The 22,554-nt window shown below is 37.1% G+C and overlaps 1 protein-coding gene and 1 long non-coding RNA gene across 5 annotated transcripts in view; one reads left to right on the top strand and one right to left on the bottom strand.

The window, feature by feature from the left end:
- LOC145985223 (cancer-related nucleoside-triphosphatase homolog) overlaps nucleotides 1-15,865 on the bottom strand; it is a 53,086-nt gene extending 37,221 nt beyond the window's left edge. For 2 of the 4 annotated variants that reach the window (XM_083118976.1, XM_083118975.1), the window contains exons 1-2: nucleotides 15,790-15,865; nucleotides 1,747-1,909 (exon numbers count right to left, since the gene is read on the bottom strand). In XM_083118976.1, coding sequence (XP_082975102.1) covers nucleotides 1,747-1,909; nucleotides 15,790-15,856 — 230 coding nt within the window. In that variant the 5' untranslated portion in view covers nucleotides 15,857-15,865. Of the gene's footprint in view, nucleotides 1-1,746; nucleotides 1,910-15,715 lie in introns of all 4 variants that reach the window. The other 2 variants (XM_083118978.1, XM_083118977.1) reach the window with 2 other exon arrangements.
- Nucleotides 15,866-15,911: 46 nt separating this feature from the next.
- On the top strand, nucleotides 15,912-21,497 carry LOC145985224 (uncharacterized). The gene is made up of 2 exons (XR_014441407.1): nucleotides 15,912-16,452; nucleotides 20,703-21,497. It is a non-coding gene; the product is annotated as an uncharacterized LOC145985224 (long non-coding RNA).
- The last annotated feature ends 1,057 nt before the right edge of the window (nucleotides 21,498-22,554 follow it).

The following is a 22,554-nucleotide window of genomic DNA, read 5'->3' as shown; positions in this document are numbered from 1 at the left end:
TCTGCTAATTGCATTTGCAATCCAAGCTGTGATGCACTTTTCCCTGATAATGAGACAATAGCAGAGTTATATTTCATGAAAATTAAAAAAATATAAGGTTTATCCAAAATTGAAATACCCTAGTGATTTTTTTTATCGATCACGAGAGAAGATGTGTTGTTTGGTCTCTTTCATGACCTGTAGAAAATTCAGCATTCGACGACCTGACAAAATCACTCACAATGCTATACCAATAAACTGCTATGGTTTGTAAGGGACAATAATATAGGGTGATTCTTTATGTAGTTTACAACTTCAATAAATTATAATTATTTATTGGAACCACATACAGACTTGGTTTATATGTCATTATGCAGCAAAACACTTCAAGTTTTGACTCGCGTAGTGTGTAGTTGCGGAGTTGATCACATGCGACGCCACCGGTCTATCGCTGAAAATGGCGACTTTCACTGGTGCGTAAAGAGCTAAGTGCGTGTTCTGGTTCGAAGATATGCTCCAGAACTTCCTTCTTCCACAGTTGGATGAAGATGACCATGATGGGTGCATATGGTGGCAATAAGATAGATCCCCACCACACTACCTGACAGAGGTAAGGGAATTCAATTCCTTGATCATCGTTTCCCAGACAAGTGGATAGGTCGTGGTGGACCAATTGCCTGGTCTCCAGATTACACTCCACTCAACTTTTTTTTGTGGGGGTTTGTGAAAGATAGGGTGTACACCCCTCCTCTACCTCATAATCTTCATGAACTTCAAGATCGCATCACAACAGCCATCGCTAATGTTACCCCTGAAATGCTGGTTAATGTTTGGCAGGAAATTGACTTTCGTTGGGATGTGTCCAGGATGACCAACGGTGCACACATTGAACCATAACAGATTTCTAATAAAAAACTTGAAGTGTTTTGCTGCATAATGACATATAAACCAAATCTGTATGTGGTTCCAATAAATAATTATAAATTATTGAAGTTGTAAACTACATAAAGAATCACCCTGTATTGCCAGTATGTGTAATTGGAGTGTTTTAATACAATGTAAATATGTCCCATCAGAAACCCAAGTTTAATGCCACATAAACATTTCATCATACAAAGTTAATTACCATTTTTAATGTACTTATTCACTTTAGTCCTCGAAACCCTAATTAAATGCAACTAGTTCTTGCCAGCACCTTTACAAAAATTATCTCAATATGCGCAAATAGGCAGCAGCTACTGGATTCTCGATATATTTGTGAGGTTGGGGGAAGCCAATTTCCCTTGAAAAATATCATGGCTTTTACATTTTAAATTATTTTATTTCTCCTAAAGTATCAGATACAAGTGCGTAATTCTTTGCACGAGAATGAAAACACATCTGGCTCACGTCGCTTCGGAAATGATAGAGTTTTCATTGGAAGGAATGTAATACTCGTACGTAACAGCAGTTAGTCAGCCGTGTAGGTAGGATGGGAACACAGCTCCTTTAGAAGTAGTCAAGTCCTTAAGGCTTTTTTAACAGTTAAGTAAGTAATTTTACGTCTTTTAATCCAAAACCTTTTAACCCAATCCTGTATTTGACCACCTGACGAAGTATTTTATGTGCTGATAAAAAGAAACCTGAAGAAGCGGAGCGTAGCTCTGTGAAACATCGTTTACAATATTGTATTTACAACAGATACTCCTCATGTAAGTGTTTATTATATATTTTTTCTTTAATTATAATAAAATGGGTAAACGCACTATCCCAAAATGTATAAAATACCTTTTCCTTGCTAAGGGTGCCCTCTTGCCATCCAGTGTGACCACATCAAATCCAATTCGACTACCACCCTGACGAACCTCTTCTGTGTAGAAACCATTAAGATGGTGACCCTGTGAAGACAATAACTGGCATGTCTTTCTAACAAGGGTTGTCTTTCCAATACCTGCAATCAAGCAATTAGAATTGATTTTCAAATGGATAAAAGGAAGGAGGACCACAAGGGCTAAATAACACACAAAAAAGGAAAGAGAAAATACTCACCAGACACAATGTTTTCTCTTCCCTTTTTAACTTGTTTATATAAAGGAGAAGGAAATACAAAACATTCACCAGATACTGGATACCAATTAATTTTTGCGCCACCGGCTGCATCTTCAGAAACAGGCAAAGCATGGTGGAAACCGAAGCAAGCATTGGGTCTGCAAGGTTGCCAGTCATGAGCAAAGATGAAGTTGGCATGGTTAAACTTGGTTCTCTTGGTGTGGATGTTTCTGGAGAGTAGGGTAGATGATGAGAATAGACAAATTTTGCAGTTGCATTTGTAAGCAGGGAATATTGTGCACCATGAAGTTTTTGATGTGAGGGGCACTTGAAATCATCTCTGTACTTGTCTGCAAAGATATTTCTCCATGGGATTGTTGTGCGATGGAAAACACATATTAACAAGATTAACTGAATTTATTAAGGAACTCACAAAACAACGTAACACTTTACATTATAACAAAACTACGTTCCCCATTCCAGGTTCTGTTTGCACAGACTCTTGTCTAGCAACAGTAGCGTACTTCTTCTTCCTCTAGGAGGCAGCACTACATTCTTCCCACAGTTACAAAATAAATAATTAACAATTGTAACCGTATGTCAGGGGATACCTTAACCATGGTCTATCTTCTAGGCACATGAGGAGTGGATCTTAGTCGTGGAGCAGCGTCGGCATCTTGGGGTTGATAAGTCATCAACGTCTGGTTGAGGTGGGGGTAATTTCGAAATCCGAATTTCGATCATCCTGTCTAGCAACAGTAGCTTGCTTCTTCTGAAAGAAACCACAGTTGAACAGGCCCACGGATTTAGAATATTAGCTACAACCCTGTACCCAAGGGAGCCATGCCCCTCTAACATTTAAATATTTATATGTGATCCTAAAAATAACATTGACAATTTTTCAGATTGTGATAGAATTTTGATTTTTCTCTTTCATGAATTAATGAGTTGTTTGTGAAGATGGGCAAGCCCCAGAAGTCTGCAATCTGCAATATTTGGTTGTTTTAATTTTATGACCAGTGTGGATGATTAGGTTGGCCGTTACCCCTCCAATTTTCACCACTTTTGACCCCGCACTATGCTAAACCTTATCTACAAAGGGAAATATACCATCTTTGCCACCCCCCAGTTTGGTATCTTGTCCCCCCCCCTCATTTTGGAACCCAATCGCCGCCACTGTTTATGACCATTGACGGAAGGCTACCAGATGTCCCGATACCCGAATTTTCGTGGCTGTTCAATCCTAAGAAAATTATAGGAAATTTGAAAACGTGGTAATTTGCGGAATACAGCACTATTCGGATATTTCCAAGAATTAAGTGTAAATAAAAAGCACCAAAACTGTACTGTTTGTGACAAACCATTGTGTTGCTGATTGTTTGACTGGTTGGGAAAAGGGGGTTCAGTATGAATGAAATGGGTTCAATATTGTGCACTTGAAAAGTTGGAGAAAATTTAATGATTGGGACCAGCGGCTAGTATGTTTTATTTGTGACCTCCAACTTTCTACCGATTTCCTTTCATAAAATGTTCATTTTATAATTGGAGAGGATAAAGAAAAAATTAAAACAAGAGGGACTGGCATGTGATTGTAAAAGCTTGTCCTTTAGTCGGCATATTCTCTCTTGTTTGAAACAAGTCCAGCAGAGAAGTACAAATAAGATATAAATATATTTGCTCTTTCCTCAAAGTATCTTCCTTTGAATTAAATTTATCTGTCTCCCAAGGATGCATGTTAAGAGCACTTGCCAAGCACAGGGTGCTAGATGCCAGGAAAGTTCAAATTATGTTAGGTATTGAACCATAATGCTAGGGTTGGCCTCCTAATCACGAATCTGTTGTATAAAACGGGGGGTCACGTCTGGAAATTTGAAAAAAAAAATCGGACAAATTTTTTTTTGGTACTAGTTAGGTGTACATGCGTAGTTTTACAACAAAAATGTAATCTCGTGTCATTGTTTCCAAACACGCCGTTGTTTTACAAGAAAATGATTATGATGTTCAATTCCAGTACGAACCCTATTTTTTCGATGAATTTAGGGGTGAAATGAGTGCTAATGGAACCTAACCTAACAGGCCTAACCTAACCTCGTGTAAATGGTTCGTGGGGCTACCCGTGGATGGTTTTTAGGGCTAACATCAATGGTTTGTGGGGCTACCCATGGATGTTTTTGGAGCTAACGTCAATGGTTTGTGGGGCTACCCATGGATGGTTTTTGGGGCTATGTCAATGGTTTGTGGGGCTACCCGTGGATGGTTTTTGGGGCTAACGAACAATGTTTTATCAAAATGTACAATTTCCAGATGTGAACCCCGGTTTTTTACAACAGATTCGTGATTAGGAGGCCAAAATTAGTTAGTATACCGAAAATTAACAAAATTGGATTCTCTATATTGTCAATTCTTACCACAGAGTTCTTCATTTTTACACAAGAAACTACTTACGGTAATAAGTTCCTGTAGCATTGTCTAACATCTGGAAGGTGTTTTCTGTCATGTGGGAATGTACCATAGCAATAACTTACGTTTTGTGAGTATCTATGTTGCTCCTGCGACGTTTCGGGATGCAACTGCTCCCTTCCTCAGGCTGTTCACATTTAGGTTATATATAATTCATAACCACGTCGACCTCTCCATAGTTACAGGATATAGGATTGGTAAAGGGTGTGTGGTTAAAAAAACAATAAAAATCTAAAACCCATTACAGTTGCACGTCATAGTACCATGCTGTTTCCTCGATTAGAAACTGCTCCTTGGAATGTTAAAACTTTAAAACTGTGAATAACCATGGCCCGCGTGTGCAATATTGCAATTGCAGCGAAATGTCGCAGGAGCAACATAGATACTCGCAAAACGTAAGTTATTAATATATTTATATTAAATTTGTGAGTACCATAGTGGAAATTCATTATTTTTGTTGAAAATTAATTCTCCGACACACAATAGCCTTTGGCACGTACACCTCCGTAGATTATAGCATGTCGTGCTTGTGTTTTGTCGATTGCAGTGTTCTCAAGCACGCCATTGGTTTCCGAAAAGATGACGTTTCATGGATGTGTGGTGAAATTCATACCGGGTGTGGAAGATCTACTGGATTTTGTAATTGGGTACTTGAAAAACAGGTAGCCCCACAAATAATTGATGGATAGCCCCAAAAACCATTCACGCATAGCCCCACGAACCATTTCCGGCAAGGTTAGGTTAGGTTAGGCAAGCCTAGTTAAAATTTTGTTCGTAAAATAATGCGAAGCAGCTTTAAAAAAAATCCACTTGATGAGTATTTTTTGGGTTACGAAGGTTGGAAACACTGCATTGACAAAACAGAAGCACGGCGCGCGATGATCTGCGAAGATGTATGCGCCATACTCTTTCTTACGCAAACGAAACAACGCAAATAAAGAAGTACTCGTAATGTGAAAAATTGAAATTATTTTTATAAAAAAAAAATGAATACACCTTCAAGAATGTTCCACGAAGCAGATCGGTAAGTATGAATGTTAAAAGTGACAAAACGAAGAAGTTACATGTGTTTGTGGAATAGTAAATTTTTACCCTAAAACATTTGGAGTATCTGCAGAAAATTGAAGTACCTCCTCACACTGTAGCTAAAAATATCTAAATTAATCTGAAACACGTAACAGGTGTGAACTATGTGGGAAATTTGTCTCAGTTCTTATTTGAATATGGAACAGCTTACTCCCCTTTGAAAATTTGGTGCACTGGGAAGTTACATTTTAAATATCACACAATCAAGTTGCCTGGGCTCCACTAATTGAGCCAGTATGCCCCTGCTTACTATCGCAGACATCCTCTTATGATATGTTACTGGGAACCCACTCGACCACATCCCCCATAAAAAAATAAAAAAGTCTTTAAGTTTTTTGTGGTGCCCCTTGACTCATACAATACAGTAACTCTGTTAATACGTATTCTAAGTTCATCGACAAGAAAAAATAGATCGGGTGTTTCAATTTAGTGCTCACACCAGTGAATTTCAAGTTCAAATTTTGCCATTGTTGACGTGCTTCTTGTCTATTTCGTATTATTTTTTTAAAAAAATATGCCGGATACAATAACAGTTCTGAAGGCTTAATGTTGTTTTGCAAGTTTTATGGGAGTATTAGAAAGTGCTTTATAATACTGGAAACTACTGTGGAAGGAAGTCTGAATTTTGGAGAAACTAATTAGCACAGTTAAAAGCTTCACTAAGTATCATTAAAGGAGAAATTATTTCAAAAGTAGCATACATGAGAATCTACAATATGCAGCAAGTAGTCATTCTTGATTTATCGTTATATCACATGCTCAGTTAGAGCAGATTTTTGTGTGAGGTTCTGTTTCATGTTTGAGACCAGATATAACATGATCAAGCACTTGGAAGCCCTTACTGATGTTATGTGTAATGCTAAGAGCACTTAACCTGGCCTACCTAACAACAAAGGCATTAGAAATGGTTTATTAATGCTAAAAACCCTAAACCTAGCCAGCCTAACTTAACAATTGAAAGTGTACATGAATAAACGAAAGACTGCTCGGAAACAAAGAATCATGTAATGTCATACAGGACGGAAAAATAGTTCTCCTGAAAATACAAAGCAAGTAATCACTAACATTCTTCAGTATGTATTAACAGACAAATAAAAATTGAACCACGTCAAAAATTCGTGATTAGTTGGGTATTAAACAATCGGAACTTGGGCCATGATAATACACAGCATTAAATATAACTTGGAGGCTAATTGTTTGCTTATTTGATCATTGGTGTTAAATATTATGCAGTATTGAAACTAACGCGAAATTAATTTTCTCGCAGTTCATTAATTTTGTTAAAAATAACAACAAAATGAAGAGCAGTTAAATTACATTCACGTTGAGCATTTTACGAATGAATTTAGAAAGGGGTGGCAAACTGAAGTAAACTTGATAAAAGATAAACAGGGTGATTTTTTGGCTGACCCAAGCGATATTCTAAATAGATAGAAGAACTACTGTAATGACGTTTTAAATGTTCATGTAGGAGATAAATCAGAAGTAAATGAAGTACACACAGCTGAACCTTTAGTTCCAGAACCTAACTTGACTGAAGTTAAAGATGCTATTAAAAGGCTAAAGAATAACAAAGCACCTGGTATTGATTTACCAGCTGAGTTAATAAAATATGGTGGAACTTCGTTAATATGTCAAATTCATAAATTAATTTGTTTAATATGGAATAAAGAAGAAATCCCTCAACAGTGGAAAGAATCCATAATTGTTCCTGTGTTTAAAAAAGGTGATCAAATGAACTGCAATAATTACCGTGGAATTTCTCTACTCTCAACAACATATAAAATATTATCTAACATTCTTTTAACAAGACTAACATGCTAATGAAATTATAGGTGAATATCAATGTGGATTTAAACGTAACAGATCAACTAGATCAAATTTTTCACATCAGACAGACACTTGAGAAAAAGTGGGAATATAATCAAAGTGTCCATCAGCTATTCATTGATTTCAAAAAAGCATATGAATCAGTCAAAAGAGATAAATTATATAATATATTACTCGAGTTTGGAATACCTAAGAAGCTTGTTAACATGATAAAAGTATGCACCAGTGAAACAGAAAGTAAAATTTGTGTGGGTATTATTGTGTCTGAGAAATTTACAATTCATGATGGATTAAAACAAGGAGATGTATTAGTTTAGTTTAGTTGCGTCCAAGGACTACCGGTGTGTACAAATTACAGTACATGGTAATATAGGACATGTCAATACTTACATTACAATACAATACTACATTAATACATTTTACAAATACAAAATACATAGCCAAAAATTGTAAAAAATTGGGTCTTACTCTGGTATTATATCAAAATCACAAAAAAATTATAACATGAGAAGATATAGAACATTACAGCCTACTTCTAGGTGATACTAATTATCCACCTTCATTTGACATTTAAATTTACAATAATAATATGTGATTATACTACATTATATACATTTTGTCTTATGTAAACGTCGCTTCCATGTATTCAGCTATAGAATAAAAAGGATGCTTCAGAAGCATTGATTTTATTTACCTAAATTCAACTTCAATTTCGGTGAAAGGTTTGGAAACAGTCTTTATCCTTCCGCAAACAAAGGGGCACATTACAAACACTGCACATCCATATTGTGCAGACTGGCTTGCTCTTCGTGCTACACTTAGTACATCTTCTTGATGTGGACCTCCTAGGTTGATGGCTTGCACTCTGGTTCTTAATACTCGGCATGACACTAGGTTTGTGGCGCTTTATTTCTACACTTCTGTTTGGGGGAGTGTGTGGAGTTGCTATTCTTTTGGAGAGCAATCCTATATATACATCCCTCCTAAATTCCTTGTTAGTGAACTTTTCACCTTCAATTTGATTGTGAATAATAAAAGCATTTGTTAGAGCTGCATCAAGAAAGTGAAAAAATAATCAAGTACCATTTCTTACTTTTGCGGTCAATCTGGTAATCATTCTTCAGTCGATCAAAATATCGACAAAATTCATATTTTCATTGTACTCCTTCACAATCTTTGGGCAGGCCACATCTGAAATAGTACCATCTTTTGCCTTCCTACTGATGGTTATTGTATCATTAGGATTGTGGAAATTAGACAAAAAGTTCACTGCTTGTTTATCCTTCCATCTTATCATTGTTATGCCATCATCGGACTGTTGCCAATCATATTCTCCTCTCTTTAGTTCCATCTCCCGTTTGAGACTAGGTAGGAACTTCCGTGCAGGATTCACTGTCCCACAAGCAAAAATATTTTTGGTTTTTAAAGTTAGCAGGAGCTCATATCTATTGAAGTAGTTGTCTATAAATAGAACATGGTTATTATCAATAAAATCATGACAGAGACTGAGAACAACTCGGGAAGGCAACCCTTTCTCACCTTGCTCGCTTGTCTTCCCAGTATAGATTTCAAACCTGTGGTTACATCCAGACGAGTCACAGAGCATCCATATCTTGAGACCTCTTTTGATTGGCTTATCCCTCATGAATTGTTTCATACTAGATCTTCCTTTGAATTTTACCATTGATTCATCGACGACAAGTTTCTGATAAGCTTTGTAGTTTTGCACGAAAGAGTGTGCCAGATTGTTCAGAAATGGTCAGAGTTTATTTTATCTATCAAATTGTGGATCACGACGCTCTGGTTGAACAGCATTGTTGTTGAAATGTATGTGACCCAACAGCCAACCAAACCTTTTTACACTCATTAGTTTTGAAATATAATAGTCATGACAGTCTGGTTTCGATGACCAATAATCTCTGTAACTTGACATTCGTTTGAGACCCATAAAAATGTTCATTCCTATAAATACTCGAATTTCATCCATGTCTGTCGTTTGGAAGGGCTTACCTTGTTGTGTAGCATATAAGTTCTTGTGAAACACAATATGATTGAGCAGCTCATCATTGAAAAAGAGTGAAAAATTTGCAAGAGGGCTCTTATCTTGCAGTTCCTTCACATCATCAGTCGGTCCCACCCTACTTGAGAAATGTGGCACTGGAGTTGTTTGATGAGATGTCTGATCCCAGACTGGTGACCTTGTTACATGAACCAATGGCACAATTGGAGTACTCACTGTGACCTCACTGGAACCATCCTGTTGTCTGATGCTCATTGATGCACTAACACAACCTGTGGCACTTTGTGTTGATGTCGAAGGTCCTTCGTTAGTAGGAATATTACACCCAAAAAATTCATCTTCAGAGAACGTTTCTGCAATGCACATTCCTTCTTCACTCATTTCTGGGTGAAAAGTGGGATCTTCATCTGAATCATCACTACTGAAGTACAAATCGGAGCCTGAGGGTATGTCCTCAGCATTAAAAAAGTCTAGAATATCCTGATCAGTCAGCTTCTCCATGATTCTAGGAAATATGTAAACTTTACACAGAGTTCCGAAAGCAACCAAATCTGCGTGGTGGTCAGCAACACTAACCACCTACATATGAAGAGTTCCTTTGTCAACGACCGCACAAAAACCTCCACTTCTTGGCACAGAAGTAGCCACGGTAATGGGGAAATATAAATGAACAGTGGATTTGGAAGAAAACGAAAAAGAACTACCATTACAACAATTAGTCATTAACAATCACTGTTTACAACAACATTCAACAAAATCGGCACCATAAAGGAGACTGGAGTAAACATAAGAAACAACAATCCCCAAAATCTCATTTCAGACAAAAGGCGATACACCTCAAAGCGAAACATTCGAGTTAAAATACCGCACAAAACGAAAATTTGCATTTCAAGTGGTGGTCAGTGACACTAACCACCGAGCCGAAAAGGACAATCTTGAGGTGGTTACCATTGGTAACCACTGCACCGCAAAGAGTTAAGGTGGCAGTGTTTTATGTGAAGTTTGTTTTTATTTCTTGTGTTTAGGCCATGTATTTGCTCATTTGTGGCGAAGTTGGAAATATTTTGCTTAACATAAATTAAGCATTCATAAATGTATATGGAGGGGAGAGTTAACACATTAAGTTTACGGAAAAGAGTTCTACATGAATGTTTTCTTTACTCCAGGTATGATTCTTATAGCTCTTTTTTGAAGCATAAAAAGGACATTGGACATTATCTCCATTGCTCTTTAATTTTGCCTTAGAATATGCTGTTAGGAAGGTAAAAGAAACTAACAAAGGGCTAAAATTAAATGGTGTGACTCGGTTGTTAGCATATGCAGATGATGTAGACTTATTAGGGGATGATATAAATACAATTAAGAATAATGCTAAAATATTTTTCAAAACTGCTGAAGAAATAGGTTTGGATGTTACCAAAGAGAAAACTAAATATATGATTACAGGCCGAAACCAAGTGTTAGGTAATAATCAAAATCTAATTATTGATAACTCGTTTGAACCAGTTTCCAAATTCAAATACTTAGGAGTAATATTAACAAATGAGGTATGACTTGAGATGACCGGACCCCTCTCTGATTTACTTCATATTTGACATAGTTACTAATTGAGACCTGGTAATCACGAATCTGAAGTTAAAATTTGTCGGAATCGTCTAGAAATTGCAAAATAATTGCGAACCATTGACGCTAGCTCCACGAACCATTGATGTGTGGTTAGGTTAGTTTCGGTTAGGTTAGGCAAACATAGTTAAAATTTCGTGTGGTAGTATCAGGATCTAGAAATTGCAAAATAATTGCGAACCATTGACGTGTGGTTAGGTTAGTTTTGGTTAGGTTAGGCAAACATAGTTAAAATTTGGTGTCATGGTAGTATCAGGAATATATTATATATTTACTTGTGAAACAAAAAATTTTGCGAAAATCGACGGTTTCCATTCCGAAAACTAACGCCTTATTTTCGCTTATTTTGCAATTACTAAACGTGATTATCAGATTCGTGATTAGGAGGCTTCAATTAGTGAGTATGCCAAATATGAAGAAAATCGGAGAGGGGTCCAGTCCTTCATTCCACAAATGAAAATGATATTAAAGAGGAAATAAAAAGTAGGCTTAATTCAGGAAATGCATGTTACTTTTCTCTTCATAAACTTCTGTCTTCTCCTTTAATATCTTAACCCTTGAATTCCCAGTGTCCCCTGCAGGGGACTCTATTTTGAGACGTAATATTTCATTTTCAACTTAATTTTTAATTATTTTTTAGGATTCTTTCTAATTTTAGTATATTTCTGAAGGCAGCCAATACAGATATAACTGTTGACTCACCTGGTGGCGCTTCCAGGAAATAGTAATTCAAAATGGCCGAGGAGTTGATGGACGGTATCGCCATGTCTTCCTCTTCAAAAACACGTGCAACAGACAAAAGGTAAGATCTGTGTATGTTTGTTGATTTATAATATAGGTAATAGGCTAACGTTAAATAATAAATAAAAAGCAAGATCAAACACTAAATATAAATACGAATTATTTATTGAGAAATAATGGGTGTCCCCTGGAGGGGACACTGGGCATTACATGATGTGAATCACATCTCACTCATCCAATGTTTGATTTTTAATAAGAAAAAAATTCTGTTATAATAATTATTGTGTAGATTATTTGTAAGAAACCGTAACGTTCTAACAATTTTCTTTGTCTTTTCAGTCTACAACTACACGAGATTGATAAAATTCTAATGCAGAACGACAATGACTTGGAGGAAGTTGTCCTTTTTCCTCCAGATGATGGAAGTATTACAGATGAGGAGAGTAGAGATGAAGCGGAAGTAGACATCAATCACCTTCCAGTTCGTGTGCTGAGATCAAGAGTGGATGTAAAATTAACTTCTCAAAATATTTCTGAAGCTTCAGAAGTAGCGAAAGGTGATAACACGGTAACATCAAAAATAAAGAAGAGAAAGCTTTTACCAACTCCTGTGAAAGTATGGACAGATAAAATTGAACGTTTTTCACCTTCTTGTGGCAGGGGTGATCGAGACGAAACAACCAGTTCAGTGCTGAAATTATCAATCTTATAGTTGAAATGAGTAATCAATATGGTTTACAAAACAATCGTGTTTTCAATGTAACAATTAGTGCAATGAAAGTATTTTTAGCTATTTTGTTACTTACTGGATATATCCGACCAAAATACATGAGAATGTTTTGGGAGACAAAAGACGACACTCACAACAAACTTGTATCTGACAGTATGCGTAGAAACAATATTTTTGAAATTCAGCAGAATTTGCATTTATGTGATAATCTCAATTTACCTCCCAATGATAAATTTGCAAAGGTTCGCCAATATTGCAGCCTGCTAAATAAGAATTTCATTGAACACTTTAGTAAAGTCGCCACCAGTCATGTGTCAATAGATGAGACTATGGTACCACTCTTCAAAGCAGCATATTCATGGGAAACCTTTCAAATTTGGATATAAAATGTGGTCTGCAGCCACTCTTCTACGATATCTCATTTCATTCGAACCTTACCAAGGTGCTGCAGCTTCAAAACTCCCATACCAAGATGAATTTGGTTTCGGAGCAGCTGCGATACTTGAAATGGAGACACGTATGCCCAAGGAATTTGGACCCTACAACTTCTATTTTGATAATCTTTTTACTAGTTTCAGACTGCTTTCAACACTCAGTGAACACGGAAGTGGAGGAACTGGCACTATTAGAGAAAACAGACTTGGGGAAATGTCCACTTGATAATTCATCTGATCTGAGAAAGCAGCCACGGGGTACAATGTCCTTCATGACGACTGAAAATTTGATGGTAGTGAAGTGGCATGACAATAGTATCGTAACACCTGCTTCAAATTATCATTCTGCTCATCCAATTTCTAAGGTTGACCGAGTTGGAGTTGTTGGCGGAAGGAGAAAGAAGATTCAAGTTGACTGTCCATCTGTCGTTCAAATGTATAACAGATACATGGGTGGAGTTGATAGCTTCGACGAAAATATCGATTCACTTCGTGTTGGCCTTAAGAGGTAAAAAGTGGTGGTAATCCTATTTGCATTTGGCCTTGATGCCGCAAGCCAAAATGCTTGGTATTTGTTCAGAAAATGTAAAGACAAGAGTTACATATATTGCGATTTTCGCAGAAACGTTGTGCGTGTTCATTGTGAAGCCCATGGCACATGCCGTCAGAGACATTATACATGTGCTTCCTCAGCCGACAGTAGAGTGACTGATGAAGTACGAAACGACGGAGATATCAGTAAACACATTCGACAGGAGTGTTCACAAAAGAGATGTGCCAAGTGTCACAAACACACGAGAGTCATGTGTAAGAAGTGTAAAGTTGGCCTTCAACTTCAATGTTGGTATGAGTTCCATATAAAAAAGTGAGAGTAAAAGTGGAATGCTAATTCAGAACTACAATTATTTTACTATGTTTCAAAGTGTATAAAAGGTTTATCAATGATTTGTATTCTTGTATCAGTATATGTTGTATAATACATAAGTGTTCAAATGGAAACACTTTTTTTCATTAATGTTCATCTACTTCCCAGTGTCCCCTACAGGGGACGCCCCTGTAAAAGTATGTAGCGTTGTAAAAGTTAATGAAGTGAGAAATAAATTCATGGAGAGATATCAATTACATCCAAAAAATGTGAAAAGTATAAATTTTCTGTCACACATGTACCTTCGGGAACTGGAGGGTTAAGAAACTAAAAGTTAAAATATACAAAACAGTAATTTTACCTACAGTATTATATGGGTGTGAAACTTGTTTCCTTACATTGAAAGACGAACATAAATTGAGAGTATTTGAAAATAAGATCCTTAGAAAAATATTTGGACCAGAAAGGGATGAGGAGACAGGTGAGAAGGTTACATAATTTAGAACTACATAATATGTATTCATGTCCAGATATTAGAATGATGAAATCAAGAAGACTTGGGTGGGCAGGCCATGTGGCACGAATGGGAGAGGAAAGAGGAGTTTACAGGATTCTTGTTGGGAAATCTGATGGTAAGAGACCTGTAGGAAGGCCAAGACGAACATGGAGGGACAACGTTGAGATGGACCTAAAGGAAATCAGTAGGGATGGAAAAGAGTATATAGATCTTGCGGTAAGAACTGACAATATAGAGAAAGTCTCCAATTTTGTTAATTTTCGGTATACTAACTAATATTGGCCTCCTAATCACGAATCTGTTGTAAAAAACCAGGGTTCACGTCTGGAAATTGTACATTTTGATGAAACATTGTTCGTTAGCCCCAAAAACCATCCACGGGTAGCCCCACAAACCATCCAAGGGTAGCCCCACAAACCATTGACGTTAGCCCCAAAAACCATCCACGGGTAGCCCCACAAACCATTCACACGAGGTTAGGTTAGGCCTGTTAGGTTCCATTAGCACTCATTTCACCCCTAAATTCATCGAAAAAATAGGGTTCGTACTAGAATTGAACATCACAAATCATTTTCTTGTAAAACAACGGCGTGGTTGGAAACAATGACAGGAGATTACATTCTCGTTCGTAAAACGACGCATATACACCTAACTAGAACCAAAAAAAAATCAATCGGCTTTTTTGCAAATTTCAAGACGTGACACCCGGTTTCTTACAACAGATTCGTGATTAGGAGGCCAAAATTATTTGGCCGAGTCTGCTGCCACGCACATGTCAGCAGTAAGAATAAGCTTCAAATTTGCTCCTGCCTCGTAATTCGTATGCTGAGAGGATGTTACAAATCTTAAGAACAGTTTGAGACGAGAGAAATGCAAGTTTATAATTAGTGGTAATGAATGTACAGGGAATTTAGAACCGAACCTTTTTCTTTAGAAAGCATTTAGCGATATTATTTTAATGCTAACAGAACCTAACCTAACTACGAGAGCATTTAGGTTTATTATTAGAAGAATGCTAAGGGACATACTCTTAAAACATTTTTGTGAAAGTAATCGCTACAACTTCACAGTATGTGTTACAGACGTAATTGCATACATAGCATGATGAAATCACGATAAGACAAAGACCGAGTCTGCTGCCACGCGCATGTTTTTTGAGGTTCCAGCAGAAAAACAACGTGGCAGCAGACACTACCAAATTATTTAGTATACTGAAAATTAACAACATTGGAGACTTTCTCTATATTGTCAATTCGCTCCGATCTTGCTCAGGATAGGGACACATGGAAGGCCTGTGTTGCTGCAGCCATAAACCTTTGGGTTTAAGAAGGCTAGAGAGTTAGTTAGTTGGTTGAAGATTTCACAAAGAAACTGTTCATATGGAAAAATAAAATATGTATACCCGGTTGACCGGTCAGCAATATGAATCGCGCCTTATTACCACTGGCTGACATCTGTAAATTTTAATAAACCAACCGAAATTAACCAAGATGTTGTAACTATGAAATTTGAGTTGATTGCATCTGTCTTGATCTGCGACCATGGGGTAGCAGGGATGAAAACAAAAGAAGGATGCTATCTGTTCGACATACATTCAAACTAGCTTTTTTATCTTTTTACTCGTATTAGCAATCCAGCAAAGAAACTTTGCAGTTTTAAGGACATATTAAAGAAACAATTTTCTCACATTTGTATTCTTATTTGAACAATGATAACTTATTTATGGATTGTGAAAGAGTGAAAACTCACTGTCGTCTGCTCGAGTGGAAAAAGAAAAACATCGAATATATCAGCTGGTGATGGGGATCGCACAAAGAGTGCAAACTTCACGTGTATTTTTGTTAAGACATGTTTCTTAAATATTTTTTCGCTAGCTATACTTTACTTTCTACAACGATCGATTTAATTTTGTCAGTGTTTTCTATTTAAAGTAAATGAGAAAGGTTTCTGGATTAGAATTAAGTTTTAGCATGTGAATAAATCACCAAAAACAATAAAATGACACAAATTCAAGTGGTACCTACTAAAGATGAGAAATATTTGCTTGTGGCCCAAGTTATGTAAGAAATTACTTTGCTGTAACAGATACTGGTCACGTCCGAAGTGCATATTGGTTCTACCGGATATTCGGTTTTCTTTGTAAGTTTGTGATAATATGTTTGTAGAATACAGTATGTCATATTTCCGTCAAGTCTTGGAAGTCCTCTTGTTTTTCAACGCAGCTCAGCGGATATACCTGTTAATAGTTGAGTATACTAAATAACTATGCCATAATCGGTGCTTGAAGTTGTGTGGGTTGGAAGGTGTGCAAAATTTTGCCTAAAGCACTCCTACCATACCCTACCCCAACACCTACAACTAAGACTGAAGATATGTGTTACCTGCTAACATTTTACATTTCTCTTATATTCACTTCCGCGAAGCCTTCGGGCTGTTTTGCTTCACAGTATAAGGTAACATATGTACTTTACTTCACAATAACACATTTCCGAGAGCTAAAATCAACTGAAAATGTTCATAAACCATGCAAGATATTTCACTTTCTCTAGGGGGTACAGATGGTCAAGGGTACCCATTTAGTTTTTTGAGTCTGATTCTTCAACCTTTTTGAGTAGAGATTTTTTTTTATTTACAGCTATGTACATTTAAAATGAATTTCTTACATTTTGTCTGTTTATGTGTGTTCCCTGTAGAATTTTATTGCCCCAGAAAAAATGCTTACTTGAATGGGTTAGGTAGAGTTAGTTTTGATTACCATGGTATCGTTAAATTTCCTTTTTATTCTTGGTAAAACTTCGGTATGGTCCTAACACCTCTCACTCGTTTCTTTCGTCATTTTTAACATTCGTGCTTACCTATTCTGCATTATGAAAGATTCTTCAAGGTGGTATTTTGCTTTTTTCACGAAAATAATTTCAATTTGTGACATGAGGAGTAATTATTGGAGCGATTTTACAATACAGGGAATTTCTCCATTTTGTTTGAAATTCGGCATACTCACTAATTTTGGCCCCCTAATCACGAATCTGCAGTCAAAATTTGGCGCTCACACGTGGAAATAGCAAAATAATCGAAATTAAGTTCTTATTTCCACACCCTCGATTTCCGAATTTCCCGCCGGTTCCGGGCTCCGCCCCTGGGGTAATCGACCTACCGCCCCCAACCGCTATCGCGGCCCCGCCTCCGCTCCGCTCCGGCTTCCCGCCTATATCTATAGACTCCCTGTTAAGGGCATGTTAGAAAGTGGCCGGATTCACCTGCCCCCAAATAAGCGCCAAATTTATACGTGAGCGCCAAATTTTAAGTGCAGATTCGTGATTAGGATACCCAAATTAGTAAGTAACCGAAAAATCAAACAAATTGGAGAAATTCCCTGTATTGTTAAATTATACCTAATTATTTTTTGTTCCTTATTTTGCTTCCGTAAGACACAATATGGTGAGACAGCTTGACTAGTGTGGTACATCATCAGGTACTACTTTACTATACCGGAGACACCTATCAATGATTTATTTTGCAATTTTTTACATTGATAACGTACTATTCTGCGTTGTAGAACATTTGGATTTCTAACTAAAATAATGTCTATTTCTTACATACGATAGCCCCACGAACCATCACGGGGACGAGGTATGCCTACTAGGTTAGGTTAGGCCTGTTAGGTTAGGTTCCATTAGCACTCCTTTCGTTCAATTTAGCATATACGGACATCGGAATTACAAATTCCACGGCATCTTCCACACTCGGCAACAACTTCACAACGCATCCTCGACACATCATGTTGTAGCAGCAGCAATAGCACGTATTGTGCTCTCATGCAGAAAGCAAATGGCGGCAGCAGCAATAGCGCGTCGGAAATAGATTTTCGTAGAAAACCACATGCATTCGCATTAAAATGGATCAAAACTACATTCCCGAACATCAACAACGCTACAGATAATGATTTCCGTAAGTACTTTCTCCTGTAAATTTGAAGAAATCCGTCTCCGGTATAGTAAAGTGTTACCCATCATCATTGAGTATGCAGCATTATCAACCTTGTCAACTGAGATATCCCCATCAACCATTCACGGATAGCTCCAACATGAATAGCCCCACAAACCGTTAACGGCAAGGTTAGATTCGGTTACGTTAGGCAAACGTAGTTAAAACTGTCATCTTGCAAAAAACGGTGTGGTTGGAAACACTGACAGGGAGTTACATCATCACATTCGCAACATTTGGTTCACGTAGTGCAAGGAACTGAAAGGAATGAAAATTGTGCATCGGAGAGATATTTCTGTTCAAAAATACATGATTTCCAAGTTAAATAGATTCTAAATGCTACAGAAACTCATTTCCGTAAGTAGTTTCTTATGTAAAAATGAAGAAATCCGTTGGGACCGTATGGAAGTTTTACCTTATTCTTTACACACACATAATGTTCTAAAATCAGAATACACAATTCCAGCAGCCAAAATTTTCTTGAATTATAACGTCCAGAACCTGCTTTTTGGATTTGAGGGTACAAAATCTGCACAATTAATGTTTCCTGTTACTTCAAAGCAACTTACATATGTTCTAAAAGCTTCAAACATTACTTTACGTCCATTTCAAAATTTTGAAACATTTTTCTGATCAGGTGACTACTGAACTTTTTAACTTTTGTAGCCATATCACTCATTAAAAGTACATGGAGATGCCACTACTCTCTGTATACTTTTTTTTATTGTTGTTGTTCTCTGTGTATATTTATGTTTTGTTTCAAGTTATGATATCATAGTTCAGTAGGTAGTTAATGTTACTGTATTTAGGCATCCTTCAAAATTTCAATTTCAGTTGTTAAACTGACAGAGCTCAAGTTCCGATTGCAAAAAGATTCTGATACTATTATACATACAACTTTCTGCTTGCAAATATCCACTTGCATTTGCTGATGACATATCAATTTTTTTGAGTAAAATAAATTTTTCATCCCTAATAAGTTTCCCAGAAATTGACCATTTATGACCTTTGTTATGTCACAGACTAGTGAGGGTTGGCCCAGGTGGGCCCTGCCCAGTTTTTCCCATGTGTTTTTTTTTTCTTAAAAAGAAACTAAAAGAGAGTCAAGTGCTGTTCTATGCTTTTCACCATGCCATGGAGCATATAGGGGGTGTGGAGTTAGGGCCCCACACTTTCTTCATCACCGAGGAAGGTGGGGGTGATGTGACCAGCACCATGCTCCTGGCTGCCTTTACCACCCAGAGTTTCCTCCACGTACCCACTTTATACGATGCTGGGTGGGTGACAGAGCTGCTTGAACAGGTTGAAAAAAATCTTGGTTCTCCCCTGCCGGGGATCGAATCTGGATCTCTCGCATGGTAGTCAGATCCCCTGATGACTGAGCTACCGCAGCTTACAACAAGCAGCCAAAATACATCACTAGTTGCTCCGTGACAAGCTTTAGCTGCCATTTAACTAACCTTGTTTATGTCTAGGTACAAATTTCATATTGTAAATTGTATTTTATATTTAGAAATGAGTGCCTATTTTACAGTAGGGTTGATAAATGAAAACCGTGGAACATGAAAAATATTGCCAACTCTGTATTTTCATTGACACTTTTGTGAAAAAAGCCGCAGAAAAAAAACTCCCAAAAAAAAGTATTTTTTTCCGACCACTTTCAACTCTAGATGTGAGAGCTTCGTTTTAAACATAACTGAAAAAAAAAAAAAAAAGAGTTTTGCCCAGGTTTTATCTGAAAAAACTCACCTGGGTTGGGTTTAAAATAAAAACAGCAAAATTCCAACCTTGAGAGTAGTGCTACAATGTGTAAAGCATTTCAAGTGTGGCACAAGAGAGTGTAGTTACATGATATATTATTTTTTGGATAATATTAACATCCAGTTCCATTTCCCGTGTAAATGAAATGTAAATCCATCGTATGTGCTTATCTCCAACAGTTTCAATTCAGAATATAGCTACATTTCATTGGAAAATCTTAAATATTTATTTATCATACTGATACGTCGACGTCTTTAGTGTTTCAAAGGCAACAGATCCTGTTGCAGTAACACTTGCAGAGACGATTTCACACAGGTAAAACAGTGCCAGCGAAAATGCAGGGGAAGCTAGGCTGGCTCGGTAGCTCAGTGATAGAGCAATGGCACGGATTGCCAGAGACCCGGGTTCGAGTCCTGGTCGAGCCTGCATTTTTCGCTTAAAATCTTCACGATACATTTTTAGTTGCAAAATATCATTTTTATGTACGGTGCTGAAATGTAATGCCATATTTTTCATCTCCACATCAATGAAATATATACTTTGTTTTTTTAATATTGTCCTTATACTAGTTTGCCAGCATTTCTTACGCACACGTTAGCAATTAAACTAATGACTTTGCTTCTCTTTTTTTCTCTCTCTTGTAGCATGGATAATCAAGTCAATGGCATGTGGATAGACTTCAATGTACCAGTTGTGAAAAATGAATTTCAGGCAGCGTGTTGCTTGGGTGCTGCTGTTTATTTACTTATTGGGAACACTTGTTGTGGTGTATTATGTTTTTGAATTATCTGGACAGTATGGTCACTATGCCTTGGAACACTCTAAACTATATCACACAAAGACTAAGAACGAAGAAAATGTTATGTGGAAGCATATTGTGGATGTACCTTTTATTGTGTGGTTACTGATTTGTAGTGTTCCGTACTTACATGTGTTTTGGATTCTATTTTTGTGCACAAAGTCTGAACCAAGCATGCACTTGCGAAAATGTATTATTCCTATTGTTGGATGGTTTCACATATGCCGAAGTCAGTTTCAAGATACCAGTGAGAATTGTGGGAAAAAATGTGATAAACTTGGAGAAACATCCATGCTGATGGGTGAATATGTGATAAGAAATGAGAGAAAACAGGAGGCTAGTTGAGAATGATGCCATTTCAATATGTTTTCATGCAAGGCCATTGTTAATGTTGTGCCAACGAGTGGTAAAAGTACAATTATGATAGTTATATTCCTGGACTAAAGACACCCAGAATATTTCAAAGGGAGTTCAACTGCTGAAAACAAAAATACATAAATGCAGCAAATTACTTCTTATCTCTTCAGAAAGTCTGGGGGGATGCACCTCTGTTTGCAGCAGGGCTGTTATTATTTGAAGACATCTGAAGTGTGATCAAATCATCATTTCAATTTTTGATAAAGTAATTTTTCAGTTTTGATATTTTAATTTATTTTTCATGTTCTGAATAGGTTCTAAAGTTTTAAGCTCCTGCCATAAAATTGAGTTACTTATATATTATTTGAAAATATGTTCGTGTTAATATAGGCCAAAATTCATAAAGTATGCTCTACAGCTGGCCTGGGCAACCCTCCTTAATTGTGAAAGAGCAATAAATGCATGGAACTCAGAGTAAACAAGTTGGGTAACAGATTGGTATAGGGAAAACACATTTCACTCGTTCATTTCTTCGTAAATTCGTACTTACCTATTATGCATTGCAAACATTGTTTAAGGTGGGATTTTGCTTTTTTCACGAAAATAGCTTCAATTTTCCACATATAGAGTAATTATTGTTCGTTCCTCTCACACAATATGGCGGAGAAACCGTGACTAGCATTGTCGATGATCAGTGGGTTTGCAGTGTTGCAACCTTCTTCACCGAAAAATACCTTCTTTCGTGTTACTCATTTTGTATTTTTTCCGGGTTCGAAAACACCATGAACCATGCACGTGTAGCCCCACAAACCATTCAAAAATAGCCCCACGGACCATGCACGCAAGGTTAGGTTAGGCAAACATAGTTAAAATTGTCATGTTCTGGCAAAACAATGGCGAGTTTGGAAACACTGACCAGGGGTTACGTCATTGAACGCACGGAACATTTGGTTCACGTAATCAAACGTAATGGAGGCAAGAGCTTTTGTGCATCGGAGAGACATTAATGTCGAAAAATACATGATTTACCAGCTGAATAAGTTGAACGAAGGGAGAAAAACTTCCACGAGCTTTCAAAAGTCTACAGAAACTCAGTTCCGTAAGTAGTTTCTCCTGTAAATTTGAAGAAATGTGGTTTCCCTATACCATACTGTTACTAATAAGTTGTGTTGTAAGAGGGGTAGATAGGGGTTAGTTGTGTTGCCTGAAACTTATGCACAACATACATAGTGAAACAAGCTATGAAGCTACACACAAGTTGAAATACCACCTACATTCGGCACATTCAATGGCACCGTAGTTAGCAGATATCTGATGGCATGCTGCATAATTTTTAGGAA

Source organism: Lepisma saccharinum, chromosome 3 (genome assembly GCF_977018435.1).
Source record: "Lepisma saccharinum chromosome 3, izLepSacc3.1, whole genome shotgun sequence".
Taxonomy (NCBI): Eukaryota; Metazoa; Arthropoda; class Insecta; order Zygentoma; family Lepismatidae; genus Lepisma; species Lepisma saccharinum.
The sequence above is the reverse complement of the archived record's forward strand: the minus strand, read 5'-3'. Positions and strand labels throughout refer to the sequence as shown.